Here is a 15,067-nt window from a genome sequence, read left to right as displayed (position 1 = left end):
TTCTCCCTCACGTGCCATGTATAACACCGCCTGCCCTAGTGTATTAATGAGCAGTGTATGGCGGTGTAAATGATAGGACTATGTGGCGCTGTTATATAAGTTTTGTATGGCATTATGACATTGCTATATAGGTACTGTTTCGCACCGTTCTATAGGTACTACTTGGCATTATTATATACTGTATGGCACAGTGTTATGGGTACTCTATGTGGATACTGTTACTGTATGGTGTTGTTATATAGGCACTGTATGGCACTTTTATGGGTACTATATGACACTGTTCTTTGGGTAGTGCATGTGGCTGTTATATAGCTAATGAATGGCACTGTTATATAGCAGCTGTACGGCATTGATCAATGGGTATTGTATGGCGCTGTTATATAGGTAATGAACGGCACTATTATATAAGTACCATAAGGCGCTGTTATATACAAACTCTATGGCACTATTCTATGGTTACTGTATATCACTGGTACATAGATACTGTGAGGTGGCACTATTATATAGGTACTGTAGGGTGCTATTATGGATAATGCATGGCACTCTTATACGGGTACTGTAGGGTTCTGGTATATAGGTACCGTATAGCACTGTTATATGTGTAAAGCTTTTTTGATTTGATTAATGTATGGTGCTGTACACTTTATAGTGATGTTATATAGGTACTATATGGGACTGTGAGAAAGGTATTGTTTGGCACTGTTACATAAGTACTGTATGGCACTATTACATAGGCACTGTATGGCAATGTTAAATATGTACTATATGGCACTGCTATATAGGTTCTCTATGACATTTCGATAAATAGGTACTGTAATATAGATATTTACAATGCTGTTATATAGTTGCTGTATAGCACTATTATTTATGGAGATTTGTGGCATTTGGATACCGTATGGTGCTACTATTAATGGATCCATGTGGCACCTTGGGACTTTATGGTGCTGATATATAAAGATTATATGGAACTGTTATGTAGGTGTGTATGGTGCCGTTGTATAAGTACTATAGGGCATTGTTAAAAAGATGGCGCCATCATTAATGGAGCTATGTGACACATGCTTGGATACTGTGTACCACTGTTATACAGATACTGTATGGCACTGTTCAATGGCTACCATATGGCATTGTTATATAGGTACTATAGGGCGATGCTATTTAAGTACTGAGTGGACATGTTATATAGGTACTGTAAGGAAAAATTCTATGGGACCTGTAAAGCATTGCTATATAGGTCCTATATGACGTTATATAGGTTTTGTATGATGCTGTTATATAGGTACTATATGGCACTGTTCTATGGGCATTGTATGTCATTACTATATAAGTACTGTACGGCACAGTTATATTGGTGCTGTTTGACCCTGTTATAAGGAATCTGACTTTGTCTTGATTAAAGGGACAACTTATGGAATTGTCACATAAGTACTGTATGGCAGTGTTATAAAAGTATTTTATGGCACATTTATACTTTTATATGGCTACCACTGCTACATAGGTACATAGGTAGTGTATGGTGCTGCTCTATGGGTACAGAATGGAACTGTTATATAGGTACTGTATGATGCTGTTCTATGGGTACTGTATGGTGCTTTATATGAGTACTGTATGGCACTATTATATGTGCAATCTTTGTTATTGCTATTTAGATACTGTATGGTGCTGATATATAGGTAGTGTATGATACTATTCTATGGGTACTGCATGGCCCTGTTTTATATGTACTTTATGGAACTGTTATATAAGTACTATATGGCACTGTTATATAAGTAGTATATGGCACTGTTATATAAGTACTATATGGCACTGTTATATAAGTACTATATGGCATTGTTGTATAAGTACTATATGGCACTGTTATATAAGTACGGTATGGCACTGTTATATGAGTAGTATATGGCACTGTTATATAAGTAGTATATGGCACTGTTATATAAGTACTATATGGCACTGTTATATACGTACGGTATGGCGCTGTTATATAAGTAGTATATGGCACTGTTATATAAGTACTATATGGCACTGTTATATAAGTACTATATGGCACTGTTATATAAGTACGGTATGGCACTGTTATATAAGTAGTATATGGCACTGTTATATAAGTAGTATATGGCACTGTTATATAAGTACTATATGGCACTGTTATATAAGTACGGTATGGCACTGTTATATAAGTAGTATATGGCACTGTTATATAAGTAGTATATGGCACTGTTATATAAGTACTATATGGCACTGTTATATAAGTACTATATGGCACTGTTATATACGTACGGTATGGCGCTGTTATATAAGTAGTATATGGCACTGTTATATAAGTAGTATATGGCACTGTTATATAAGTGCTATATGGCACTGTTATATGAGTACTATATGGTGTATTATAAAGTCACTGTATGGCACTCTTCTATGGGTACTGTATGTAATTGTTATATAGGTACTGGAAGTCACTCTACGGTAGTGATAGTTTGTCACTGTATGTGCTTATCTGTGCACTGTATGGCGGTAATAATTAGTCTGAGTTTACAGATACAGCCATGTGACCCTGCATTTTCGTATCCCCAACATGGCTGGAAATAACATAGAGTAGCACTGAGTTGGGGATTAAAGCCTGTGCCCACCTTTGAAGCCAATTTTTGTACCAGGACACCATGGATTATACCCAGTTCCTTATACGGGCCCCTTCTGGCCCCAGGGCTGGGGTCCAATTGCACCACCCGCTCCTCTTACAGTCGCTCTCTTACTATTAGAGTGGGCCGTGCAATCTTTTATTCTATATGGTATCAGAAGTGCGGGATGTAATTGATAAACTTGTCATATTGCTGTGATTCTCCTCTCGCCCCGGGGACACCTGAGTCCCCTGCGCTATTCCATATCATGTCTGATGAACATAAGCTATGTGCATTAGCGGTGTATCCACAGCCCCACTACTACCCACCATTCCCATAGAAGCCTCTTGTACTTGTTAATGGAGCGGTGACCCCGCATTAGCCTCCGCTGGCGGAGTAATTCATGATAAATGTGTCCCCCCAGAGCCTCATTCATACCCAGGAGACGCCAATGAATTACATTCAGTCTTGCAGAATGAGACTTGGCAAGGATTTTATATAGAGCGATGGACGAAGCCAGGAGAGGAATTCTGGGCGATTTTACTGGGTGTTAGTGGCTCGGGAAAAAATTGAGATTTTAACAAATAAATATACAGTATCGAGTACAATGTGCGGTATTATCTAGAGCCGAACAGGAATCTGGCTTTGTCCTGGTTAAAGGGGCAACTTATCCAAGGAAAGGGCGTAACTAACGACTCATGGGCCCTCGTGCAAAACTCAGCTTGGGCCCCATTACGCTATGTCCCATCCATACATTTAAGCAGCCTTTACATTTCCTTCTTTATCCAGCCCAGACCACCATGACAACTTCTTCCCAACATGTCTGTGCACACAAGTTTCCCATCATTTCCATTTCTTGTTGATGCCCCCCCCCCCCATATAGTATAATTGTATACCTTGTTGTGCCATAACTCCCTCCATGACTATATGCCAATGACAATCTGCTACTTTTACCCATTAAAGAGTTAATGTTCTCCTTTCTGACAGTGGAAGGTTGTGCATCATAAATCTTCTCTCTCCAGTGCACCAGAGGGCAGAGGAGATACATTTACAACTCGCAGACTACTAGCCATTAAAGGGAATCAGAAAGGAGCAGTTGTAACCATTGTGACCTCTATAGCTACACTAGTAACACAAGAATATCAATTAACTGAAGCCTTCAGGATAGCTAGCTGGTCATCGGGGGTATGTAGGGTTCGAATGGTCTACTGGGGTCCCTGAGGATCCTCCAGGGGTCCAAGTTCTGACACAAGTCCTTCAAGTCACACGTTCAAACCCTCAACACTTCCTCCAATTCAAGAACATCCATCGAATCCACTCCTTCCTCACCCCTGAAACTACTAAGACGCAAGTCCAGGCCCTCATAATCTCCCGCTTAGATTACTGCAACACCCTTCTCCATGGACTCCCAGCAAACACCCTCGGCCCCTCCAGTCAACCCTAAACTGCGCTACTCGCTTAATTCACCTTTCCCCCCGATCTTCATCGGCTGCTCCCCTCTGCCAGTCCCTCCACTGGCTACCTATAGCCCAGCATACAAAGTGATCCACAACCTGTCCCCTCCATATATCTCCAACCTAATCTCCCGCTATCTGCCCACACGTAACCTCAGATCCTCCAATGACCTCCTACTCCGCTCTGCCCTCATCCGCTCCTCACACAACCGTCTCCAAGATTTCTCTCGTACATCCCCCATACTCTGGAACTCCTTACCAAGACACATAAGACTGATCCCCACAATCACAGGCTTCAAGAAGGCCCTGAAGACTCCCCTATTCAGGAAGGCCTACAACCCCCAATAATAGGTTCAAATGGCAGAAGACAACCCAACATGGAGGTGACTCCGGAACGATCACTTGCCCCTCGGGACTTTTTGGTATGGGTTGAGTCACAATAACCTTCTAGACCTTGTTCTGTGTGGGCCCTCAGAATCATGTCCTCCACTGGGCCCACAGAACCTCAGCCCAACACTGGTGGTTTACGGTATCTACAATGGTTGTAGAGGTACCATTTGTAAGAAGGCCCTAAAATCACCTTGGGGCCTATAGCCCATAGCAGCAGAGGTTCTTGATTTAGGCTTTGGGGGATCCAACCAGAAATTAGAGAATTTTAACCCTGTGTTAACGGACCCAGGATTATTAATTGATGACCTATCCAACAGCCTGATCCTTATCCTCCCAGTCAGGAGATCTATATACACGTTAGATGGTTGGCCGGTCTTCACCAAATTCTTCAACATTAGTGTATGGCATGGCTTAGTCCTAAAAGAAAAAATCCCTTCTTGAGGTTTGGGTTTGCCAGTTCCCATCTTCTCGTGGACAAACCTTTAATCGTTGGGATACCCTAGTGAATATTATGGGGATACCCTCTTCATGACCCTCATCTATTACCTAAAGTAGAGCGTGACTACAAGGAGAATCTCACGCTTTGGAGGACCAAAACATTGCAATACCCTATTTCCCCTGCGGTGGCGCTGTTGAAAAACTGAACACTTGAGTCTCTACCCACCAGATTACATTTCTGAACTGAGCTTATAATACAGAACAAATAGGGATGTAAAAAAATGGCAACTAATTCGCTTCTGCCAGTCTAGTCCTCCATATGGCCGACATGCCATTTCCAGTTAGACAAGGCTTTTAGCGCCTCCTGCAGGTTGCCAGAAGAGCTCACAGTCTCCTCGCTGGCACATATCACCTTGCCCTATAAATACCACGAGCGACAGAAGCTATAATTGTCGCCACTGATATTTCCGTTTCCATGGCGATCGCTAAAATACACGACAGATGTTCCCCGCATAACAAATTAAATTAAGCAAAATAACACAAACTGTTGTTTACTGGCAAATGTCTCCTCTTTGTGCTTACAGTTCATCTGCGCCCCGGCTCTCCCCCCTACAAATCACAGTAGCCTGAGACATATTGAGGTTTCCTGCGGATAAATGATGGCGGTTCTTTCCTTATTAAACATCCTGAGCGCGAGCTGTGTTTGTATTGTGGTCATCGCTTGTGTATACAGTTTGTTATATTCGCTAATTCTTGACCAACTGCTCAATCCCCTGAGAGCTATTCCTTATGACCGCCCCATTCACGTGCACACTTGGCTCATGACTTGGCTGAGCATGCATGTGTTTAGCATGGGTAATGGAGAGTAACCCTTGCTCCTCTGGGGGCGTCTTATCTCACAAAATCCAACTCAACTTTTAAGTGTGTCCCATTCCAGGTCCTCCATTCCAGAAGTTCCAGAAGCGGTGTGACATTTTGTTTGTGGTCAGGGGAGTCCTCCGAGGTGACCCGTGAATAAATGGTACATGACTGGCTAGCCTCAGTATTAACATCCCATTTGTGTACAGGTCTTGTGGTCCCATGGTGCCCCGTTCTGTCTCTGATTCCAAGCACATTCAGCCCTTGCCAGGGGCCTATGGAGCCCTATTCTGTCTCTGATCCCAAGAACATTCAGCTCTTGCCAGGGGAGATTGGTGAGACCCATGATTGGCTCCAATGGTCACCTGACCATAAACGAAACATCAACGCTCCTGCCCCAGCAACGAGTGAATGTGCTTGGGATCAGAGTCAGAATGGGGCTCCATAGGCCCCTTGTAAGGGCTGAATGTTCTTGGGATCAGAGTCAGAATGGGGCTCCATAGGCCCCTGGCAATGGCTGAATGTTCTTGGGATCAGAGACAGAATGGGGCTCCATAGGCCCCTGGTAAGGGCTGAATGTGCTTGGGATCAGAGACAGAATGGGGCTCCATAGGCCCCTTGAAAGGGCTGAATGTGCTTGGGATCAGAGACAGAATGGGGCTCCATAGGCCCCTTGAAAGGGCTGAATGTGCTTGGGATCAGAGTCAGAATGGGGCTCAATAGGCCCCTGGCAATGGCTGAATGTGCTTGGGATCAGAGACAGAATGGGGCTCCATAGGCCCCTTGTAAGGGCTGAATGTTCTTGGGATCAGAGACAGAATGGGGCTCCATAGGCCCCTGGTAAGGGCTGAATGTGCTTGGGATCAGAGACAGAATGGGGCTCCATAGGCCCCTTGTAAGGGCTGAATGTGCTTGGGATCAGAGTCAGAATGGGGCTCAATAGGCCCCTGGCAATGGCTGAATGTGCTTGGGATCAGACAGAATGGGGCTCCATAGGCCCCTGGCAATGGCTGAATGTTCTTGGGATCAGAGTCAGAATGGGGCTCCACAGGCCCCTGGCAAGGGCTGAATTTGCTTGGGATCAGAGTCAGAATGGGGCTCCATAGTCCCCTGGTAAGAGCTGAATGTTCTTGGGATCAGAGACAGAATGGGGCTCCATAGGCCCCTGGCAAGGGCTGAATGTGCTTGGGATCAGAGACAGAACGGGGCACCATGGGACCACAAGAAGCTCAACTTTCCAACAACCCCTAGGAAATAGACCAGTACCCTCCAAGTTTGGGTGTCAAATTTGTGTTAGACTTGGGCCCACTGGAGGATGCCTTTGAGGGCCAGTCCACCACTGTAGTTTAGGGAGGATCTTACTGATCCCTTTGGTAACAATGCACCTGTCACTAGTGGTTCCACCACCTACATGCTGACTACACCTCTCGTCCAAAGCAGTTACTACCTTATTTCCGACATCTGATGAAGGTCCAACATTGACCAAATTGTGAAACTTCTTAGCCGGATTTTTCTGTACAGGTCAATATATGTCAATGTGACTGTGAAGGGCTGAGTTCTTCTTTCATTAATGGTCTTGCATCTGTACCTGAGCAATGGGAAAAGCCAGGAGGATCATGATAGTCCTTGGTATTTGGGCATCACTATCTTCTACGATCATTGAACACGTAGAGAAATTTGCAAATTTAAGACATAAATGTAATAATTTTGGTTTTTTTTCCTGTCTTGTGATATTGTGTGTATGGTGCCATGCATGGGGTCCCTCAATAAGGAGGACCTACGTCTAGTGTTGACCCTATATTTGTGGCACCAACCCTGTGCACTGTATCATAGGAATAGGACTTTCGATTGAAGATGATAGTCATCTGCTAACTCAAATTTTCTTTAGTTTTCCACCATAGGAAATTTTGGCAAAGTGCATCGCATCTATTTGACTGCCTAGTCCCAGTTTTCAATAAGATGGGTGACTATAGGTTGCGGCATATCGTAACTCTCCCCAGTTTTAGTCACTGCACCCTATTGCTTGCACCCTGATATATAGCAAAAATTTTACTAGATATCACACTATTTGTGTCCAAACTCTAAATGCACACAACCGAAGAGACCTACCGACTAACATATCTATGAACTTTTTGCAGTGCCAACAACACCCCCAAACAGGTGGAAGTGCGTATGCATGATAGCCAACTGACCTCAGAAGAAGTGCGCCCCCGATCACCATGCCTGAGATTTTGTGACAAGATCCGAGGAAACCTCTTGCTTTCCCTCACAGTATTTGGTGAGTTTTTGATTATCAATGGTCACATTATGTGAGTGCTATATCGGTCCGATCACTGGGACAACTACCGATCACTAAAATGGGGACGTTATGCTGACTTGGACTTGACTTTGGATATTGAACTCTATGTTGAAGTGGAGGTTGCACAGACAAAAATTTGCTACAGCTACGCCTACTGTATATATACAGTCCTATGAAAAAGTTTGGGCACCCCTATTAATCGTAATCATTTTTAGTTCTAAATATTTTGGTGTTTGCAACAGCCATTTCAGTTTGATATATCTAATAACTGATGGACACAGTAATATTTCAGGATTGAAATGAGGTTTATTGTACTAACAGAAAATGCGCAATATGCATTAAACCAAAATTTGACCGGTGCAAAAATATGGGCACCTCAACAGAAAAGTGACATTAATATTTAGTAGATCCTCCTTTTGCAAAGATAACAGCCTCTAGTCGCTTCCTGTAGCTTTTAATCAGTTCCTGGATCCTGGATGAAGGTATTTTGGACCATTTCTTTCTACAAGACAATTCAAGTTCAGTTAAGTTAGATGGTCGCCGAACATGGACAGCCCGCTCTCAAATGATCTGAAAACAAAGATTGTTCAACATAGTTGTTCAGGGGAAGGATACAAAATGTTGTCTCAGAGATTTAACCTGTCAGTTTCCACTGTGAGGAACATAGTAAGGAAATGGAAGACCACAGGGACAGTTCTTGTTAAGCCCAGAAGTGGCAGGCCAAGAAAAATATCAGAAAGGCAGAGAAGAAGAATGGTGAGAACAGTCAAGGACAATCCACAGACCACCTCCAAAGAGCTGCAGCATCATCTTGCTGCAGATGGTGTCACTGTGCATCGGTAACTATACAGCGCACTTTGCACAAGGAGAAGCTGTATGGGAGAGTGATGAGAAAGAAGCCGTTTCTGCACGTACGCCACAAATAGAGTTGCCTGAGGTATGCAAAAGCACATTTGGAGAAGCCAACTTCATTTTGGAAACAAAGATTGAGTTGTTTGGTTATAAAAAAAGGCGTTATGCATGGCGTCCAAAAAGAAACAGCATTCCAAGAAAAACACATGCTACCCACTGTAAAATTTGGTGGAGGTTCCATCATGCTTTGGGGCTGTGTGGCCAATGCCGGCACCGGGAATCTTGTTAAAGTTGAGGGTCGCATGGATTCCACTCAGTATCAGCAGATTCCTGAGAATAATGTTCAAGAATCAGTGACGAAGTTGAAGTTACGCCGGGGATGGATATTTCAGCAAGACAATGATCCAAAACACCGCTCCAAATCAACTCAGGCATTCATGCAGAGGAACAATTACAATGTTCTGGAATGGCCATCCCAGTCCCCAGACCTGAATATCATTGAACATCTGTGGGATGATTTGAAGCGGGCTGTCCATGCTCGGCGACCATCTAACTTAACTGAACTTGAATTGTTTGTCCAAAATACCTTTATCCAGGATCCAGGAACTGATTAAAAGCTACAGGAAGCGACTAGAGGCTGTTATCTTTGCAAAAGGAGGATCTACTAAATATTAATGTCACTTTTCTGTTTGCGGTGCCCATACTTTTGCACCGGTCAAATTTTGGTTTAATGCATATTGTGCATTTTCTGTTAGTACAATAAACCTCATTTCAATCCTGAAATATTACTGTGTCCATCAGTTATTAGATATATCAAACTGAAATGGCTGCTGCAAACACCAAAATATTTAGAACTAAAAATGATTAAGATTAATAGGGGTGCCCAAACTTTTTCATAGGACTGTAAATACATGAAAGTGAGTTTACACAGCGCAAATTTTGGTAAAATCTTTCAGCCACCGACAATGTGACCTCTTTAGGTGGGACTCTACACTATAAAGATTCACCTCTTCTTGTGGAGGCTGCAAATTTGGAAATGGCTGTAGGAGAACCCAATCCTAGTGTCGAGACCCCCACCCGTCATGGATTCATATCATATCTTGTGGGTTGTGGTAATCTAGATATGTGATACCGGCAGTAGAACCAAGAACTGGGACAACCAAAACATTTCTTTCTGTTGTTCTAGGTTACCCTAAAAGTCTGTAACAACTCTTCTGCCCTTTTTGTAGGTGTTATCATGGGAGCAGTTTGTGGAGGTCTCCTTCGGCTGGCATCTCCTATCCATCCTGACATTATTATGGTCATAGCCTTCCCAGGAGATATTCTCATGAGGATGCTGAAGATGTTGATTCTACCTTTAATCATTTCCAGTTTAATCACTGGTAAGTGGATGGTCTATGGAGGTCTCCAGCGTTCTAGAGCATGGAGGTCCCCAACATTTCTAGGCCATGTAACCCCTACTCAAACCAATGGCATCAATGTTTCCCCAACATCCTGATCATACATGGTGCTACACTGAACACATAGACTTATAACATGTATACAAATACCCCAAGAGACATGGCACGTACTCCTTGATGTTGAGAACCTAGGTTCTGGAATCCTTCAACAATTCACACTAGGAATACATTTTTAGATCTGTGGATTGTTAGCAATAAACTTTTGATATCCAGATGGGATCTTCTGATGAAGCCAAAAATCGGAATTGGCACAGACAGACCCCCTCATAAACTTGCACTGAATATTTTAGCAGATCCTCTACTATCTTTCCAGCAATTCCTGAGTCTTCTGGCAGTCATTAACCCAATGATTTCTTCATAGACATCATGCCAAGCCATGGAAATTGCAGGTCTTGCCAATTGGGCTTCTTTTCGAAGGACAGAGCTAGAGGCTACAGATGTTGCAGAGATTCGATGTATCACTGGATAGATCAGTGAACCGGATAGAATGATGTTGTGGACATGGGAGGAAATGGCCAACCACTAATGGTCATGTTGCGCATTCAGTAACCCCTTCCATGGATACCATAAGAGCATGCCCCACTTTTTTGTATCAAGTATGGCCATGCTGCCAAACTTGCGGGAAGGAACTCCATGTTTAAGGTCCTCAAGCTTGATGGTACAAGTGTAGCGATGCCCCACATACGATACAAGAGGTTCCACCCATAAGTTTCATACCACTAAGACTTAGGTAGACATCTTCCATAGCTGCGGTTGACTCCTAATCCTTCGGATTTGCCTTAGTTGCTTAAGCATTCTCCTATGAGAACCAAAGAACTGGGCATGTTGAAATCCAACTTGCCAACATTGGGAAACAGAGGCAGGGCATCACCATAATAGGTGGTCACCAAAATCAACTGGTTTGACCAGTGTTTGTTGACTCTCATGATATCAATTTGATATCATTGATCAGTCCAATGGATATAGTATTGGTAAAGTCTACTATGAAAACTAGTCACATTGCATTTACTGATCTCTGATGTGTGGTTGGCGAATAGACTGTAAGGACATTTTCACACAAGTGAATCATGGGCATATTTTAGACCGGTGGGTTTGAAGAACTTAACAAAACATTTCACATTCCTATGGTGGTCACCACAAGTGTATCAGTCATAGTAGCCACTGGGGAGCTCGAGGACTCTTCCAGTACAGGTGTCATTCTTGGTGGACAAATGCAAGGTAGCGATGGTGTTGGTGGCCCATTCCTGACCATCCTGCAGAGCCCCATAACTTCATGACCTCTTCCCCCATAAACGTGACTCATTTTATCTCTAGACAAGGTAGCCATTTTTGCTCCTTTCTGTAGCTAGACAGATGTTTGGGGTAGATTTGCACAGTTTGAGCGTAGACGGCTCATTACTGCAGCGGAGGAGATGCCATCTTGTGTCTCATCTACAAGGACTGTCTGAGAGATGTTCAGCTCGCTCCAGCAATTAAACGCAGAACGGGATAGAAACATCTGTAGCCCTTATTTTACTGCACACAATTAAATCCCTTGTGACAGCTGGAAATAAACCATATATTAATCTGGTAAATCAGAGGATACCGGCTCGAGATGGATACCGACCGGACTGAATAACCCCTTGTGCACCAGAGATGGTGGAAAATGTGTGGATTGAATTACGAATTGTAAAGCTTGGAGGATAGAAACAGATGGAGAACTGATTTATGGCCCAGTTCTGGAGAACATTCTAGATATTTTGGCCAATATTGTAATGAAAGATTCTTTCCATCAGGGTCAAATCTATAGCACTTGTTTCCACTGGTGCTATTAGACTACAGATGGTGGCAATACAACCTCCGGCCCTGCACTGTTTGGAGTCTTGATGGTTCTGTGAGTTTAGAACCTTTACAGAGGTCACTTGACCACATGACAAGGTCCTCAATAAGGGAGGTGGAGAGGATGCAGTCAAACCTGACATCTAAAGGGACCCATAAGGTATGTGCTCCCAATATGAACATGCATATGAAGGTTTTATGTTTTTACTTTTACCTTTCAGGGTTGGCTGGATTGGATGCAAAGTCGAGTGGACGTCTTGGCACCAGGGCAATGGTTTATTACATGGCTACCACCATTATAGCGGCAATCTTGGGAGTCATCCTCGTGTTGGCGATACATCCTGGAGACCCTAAATTAAAGAAGCAACTTGGAAAGGGGCAGGAAAATGATGAAGTCTCCAGTTTAGATGCCTTCTTGGATCTTATCAGAAATCTGTTTCCTGAGAACCTGGTTCAGGCTTGTTTCCAGCAGGTAACAGATTATTTGCACCCCAGATATGTCACCCAGCGTGTCCCCTGTGTAGGCCTCACATCTATCAGCGGAGCAAAGTAACTACGAGTGTTTTTAGCTCTGAAAGATCCCACAAGTCCATGCATTGTCTGGAGAGCCCAGTGATTTCATTAGTAAATGTGTAATGCCTAATCTCACCTGTAGGAGTGCTGTAAAGAAATTGAACAATCACTGCTGGTTCTCCCACCAACGAACCCATAAACACCCTAAATATTCTGTTTCTACCCTTAGATTCAGACAGTTTCTAAGAAGGTTATTGTGGAACCTCCCCCAGAGGAATCTACCAATGTGACCGACTCCGTCTTCGCTCTCCTGAACGAAACTGTCCCCGCACCTATAGAAGAAATTAGAAAAAAATTGGAGTTCAAAGATGGAATGAACGTCTTGGGTATGAAATCTGAGATATTGCCATTTTTTGACCATGTGCAGGCCATAGTTGTATGAGGTTGCCTACTAGCCAGATTTCACCCTTTGAGGCTCGAACAAGTCATAGTTGAACAATACATATTTCCATATGGAGAATTCCACTCATTGGTCTTCTTAAAGGGACTGTCCAGTCAAGAGTCAGCACTTACATGGCATAACTACCTGCTGTTTATTTTCCTCCAGGCCTTGTAGCCTGGTAGTCGATGGACAACTGGTCACTTAGATGTTCAGCCTTGAAGAACATACCAGGCTGTACCATTCATGGAAGTCTACGTTGGCCATCAAAAATGTAGTCCCTACAAAAGTCATGTCTCAGCCCTAGATACAGAGTAAGGAAGGTTTTCATCTACTGTCTAAGGCCAATTGTGGGATCTTCCATCCCCATGAGCCACATAAAGTAGAGATTACAACCAGGCAGAGGTAAGAACACAATGGTGGAAGAGTAGAATGTAAGGATCTTCTGACCGACGTTCCAAGATATGTCACTCCAAGGTACAAAATCAAATGTCTCCTTCATGTGCACTCTCTGACAATGACTATTGATGGCTGGACAATGCTGCATTTGATTCATGACTGCTCCTTGAACTCCACCGTGACCTTCCACCTCTTCTTTTCGCAGGAGTAATTGGCTTCTTCATTGCGTTTGGCATTGCCATGGGCAAAATGGGCGAACAGGCCAGACTGATGGTGGAATTTTTCAATATCCTCAATGAGATTGTGATGAAACTTGTGACAATGATTATGTGGTATGTAGAAGTGGGAGGGAAGCTAGGGAGACAGTACTGTGCAAAAGTTTTAGTCAGTTGTGGGAAAAAATGCTGCAAAGTAAGAATGTTGTCAGTAAGAAGGGAACGTCAATTAACAAAACGAACTGAAGAAAAGAGAAATGTAAATCCCATCAAAATTTGGTGTGACCTTTGCCCTTTGCCTTTCATCACTTCTTAGCATTTGCATACAGTTTTTGCAAACCTTGGTTGTTCCCGCCATCTTGGAGAAGTAAGCACAGATCTGTGGATGTAGGCTTGCTCCAATCCTAATGGGGTTGATAAATTCCCGCCATGGTGTTGTGCCGAATTCCATCATATTTTTTATCTGGCAACTTTTGTAGACATATCTCAAGTTCTTCTAGCCTAGTAGTCAATATTTGACTTGTCTGATTAAGGTGTCCATACGTATAAGAGAACTTGGGCACAATCCATCGATTTCGTCAGACTGGGTGATATTATGCGTAGCGTGATCTGTCAACTCTTCCCCAAGCAAAAGAAGAATGGACCCAAAACTCAACATGTCCGATCCAATGGTGTCCTAGTAGAAGCATGCTCCCTTCTCCTCACTTGGTTGAACCAAGGATGTATGCTAGTGAAGGAATTGGGAAGAATAGTTGTTGGCAAAAACATAGCGTTCAGGGGACAGCTTTTGAAGATCGATGGCCACCATCAGTGGAGATCTCTCTAACCAGGACAGACTGGTGGCCAATCTTTGATGGTTGGGTTTCATAACAACGCACGAGTCAGTAAGCCTCTACCTAATCCCTTTCTATTTCGACATTTTCCTCCTCAGAAAGTCATTTTTCTAACAATGTGTCAGCCTTTATAGCAGACGATGTTTCACAATATAAGTCAGACCCAGTTTCCACACTAACAATGACCTCTCTATCCAACCGTAGAAGACGAATTTCCTGTTTATTGCAGGTCTTTTGTCAATTCTTTGTAAAAGCCACAGACCCAGTTTCGGCAAGACAATGAGGCCTCTGGGGAAATTCTGGACCTGTTACAGGTGGACGACATCCACGATCTTAAAAGAAGTAGACTGTCACAGCTTTATTGATCTCTTCTTAAGAAAATAGCCATTTGGAGAGCAGTCTCGAAAGAACAATGACTTCCCAGTTCAGCAAATTAGCATGTGCTTTCTTCCTTCTGGAATCACTTCTGGTTCCTCATTGCTGACTG

At 43.3% G+C, this 15,067-nt stretch overlaps 1 protein-coding gene across 3 annotated transcripts in view; it reads left to right on the top strand.

Moving 5' to 3' along the window:
- Positions 1–15,067, top strand: part of SLC1A2 (solute carrier family 1 member 2) — a 60,952-nt gene that overhangs the window by 30,126 nt on the left and 15,759 nt on the right. For all 3 annotated transcript variants that reach the window (XM_075281057.1, XM_075281055.1, XM_075281056.1), the window contains exons 2-6: positions 7,891–8,030; positions 10,133–10,285; positions 12,403–12,653; positions 12,924–13,080; positions 13,738–13,864. In XM_075281057.1, coding sequence (XP_075137158.1) covers positions 7,891–8,030; positions 10,133–10,285; positions 12,403–12,653; positions 12,924–13,080; positions 13,738–13,864 — 828 coding nt within the window. The remainder of the gene's footprint in view (positions 1–7,890; positions 8,031–10,132; positions 10,286–12,402; positions 12,654–12,923; positions 13,081–13,737; positions 13,865–15,067) is intronic.

The sequence above is a fragment of the Leptodactylus fuscus genome, chromosome 7 (assembly GCF_031893055.1).
Source record: "Leptodactylus fuscus isolate aLepFus1 chromosome 7, aLepFus1.hap2, whole genome shotgun sequence".
NCBI lineage: Eukaryota > Metazoa > Chordata > Amphibia > Anura > Leptodactylidae > Leptodactylus > Leptodactylus fuscus.
The sequence above is the reverse complement of the archived record's forward strand: the minus strand, read 5'-3'. Positions and strand labels throughout refer to the sequence as shown.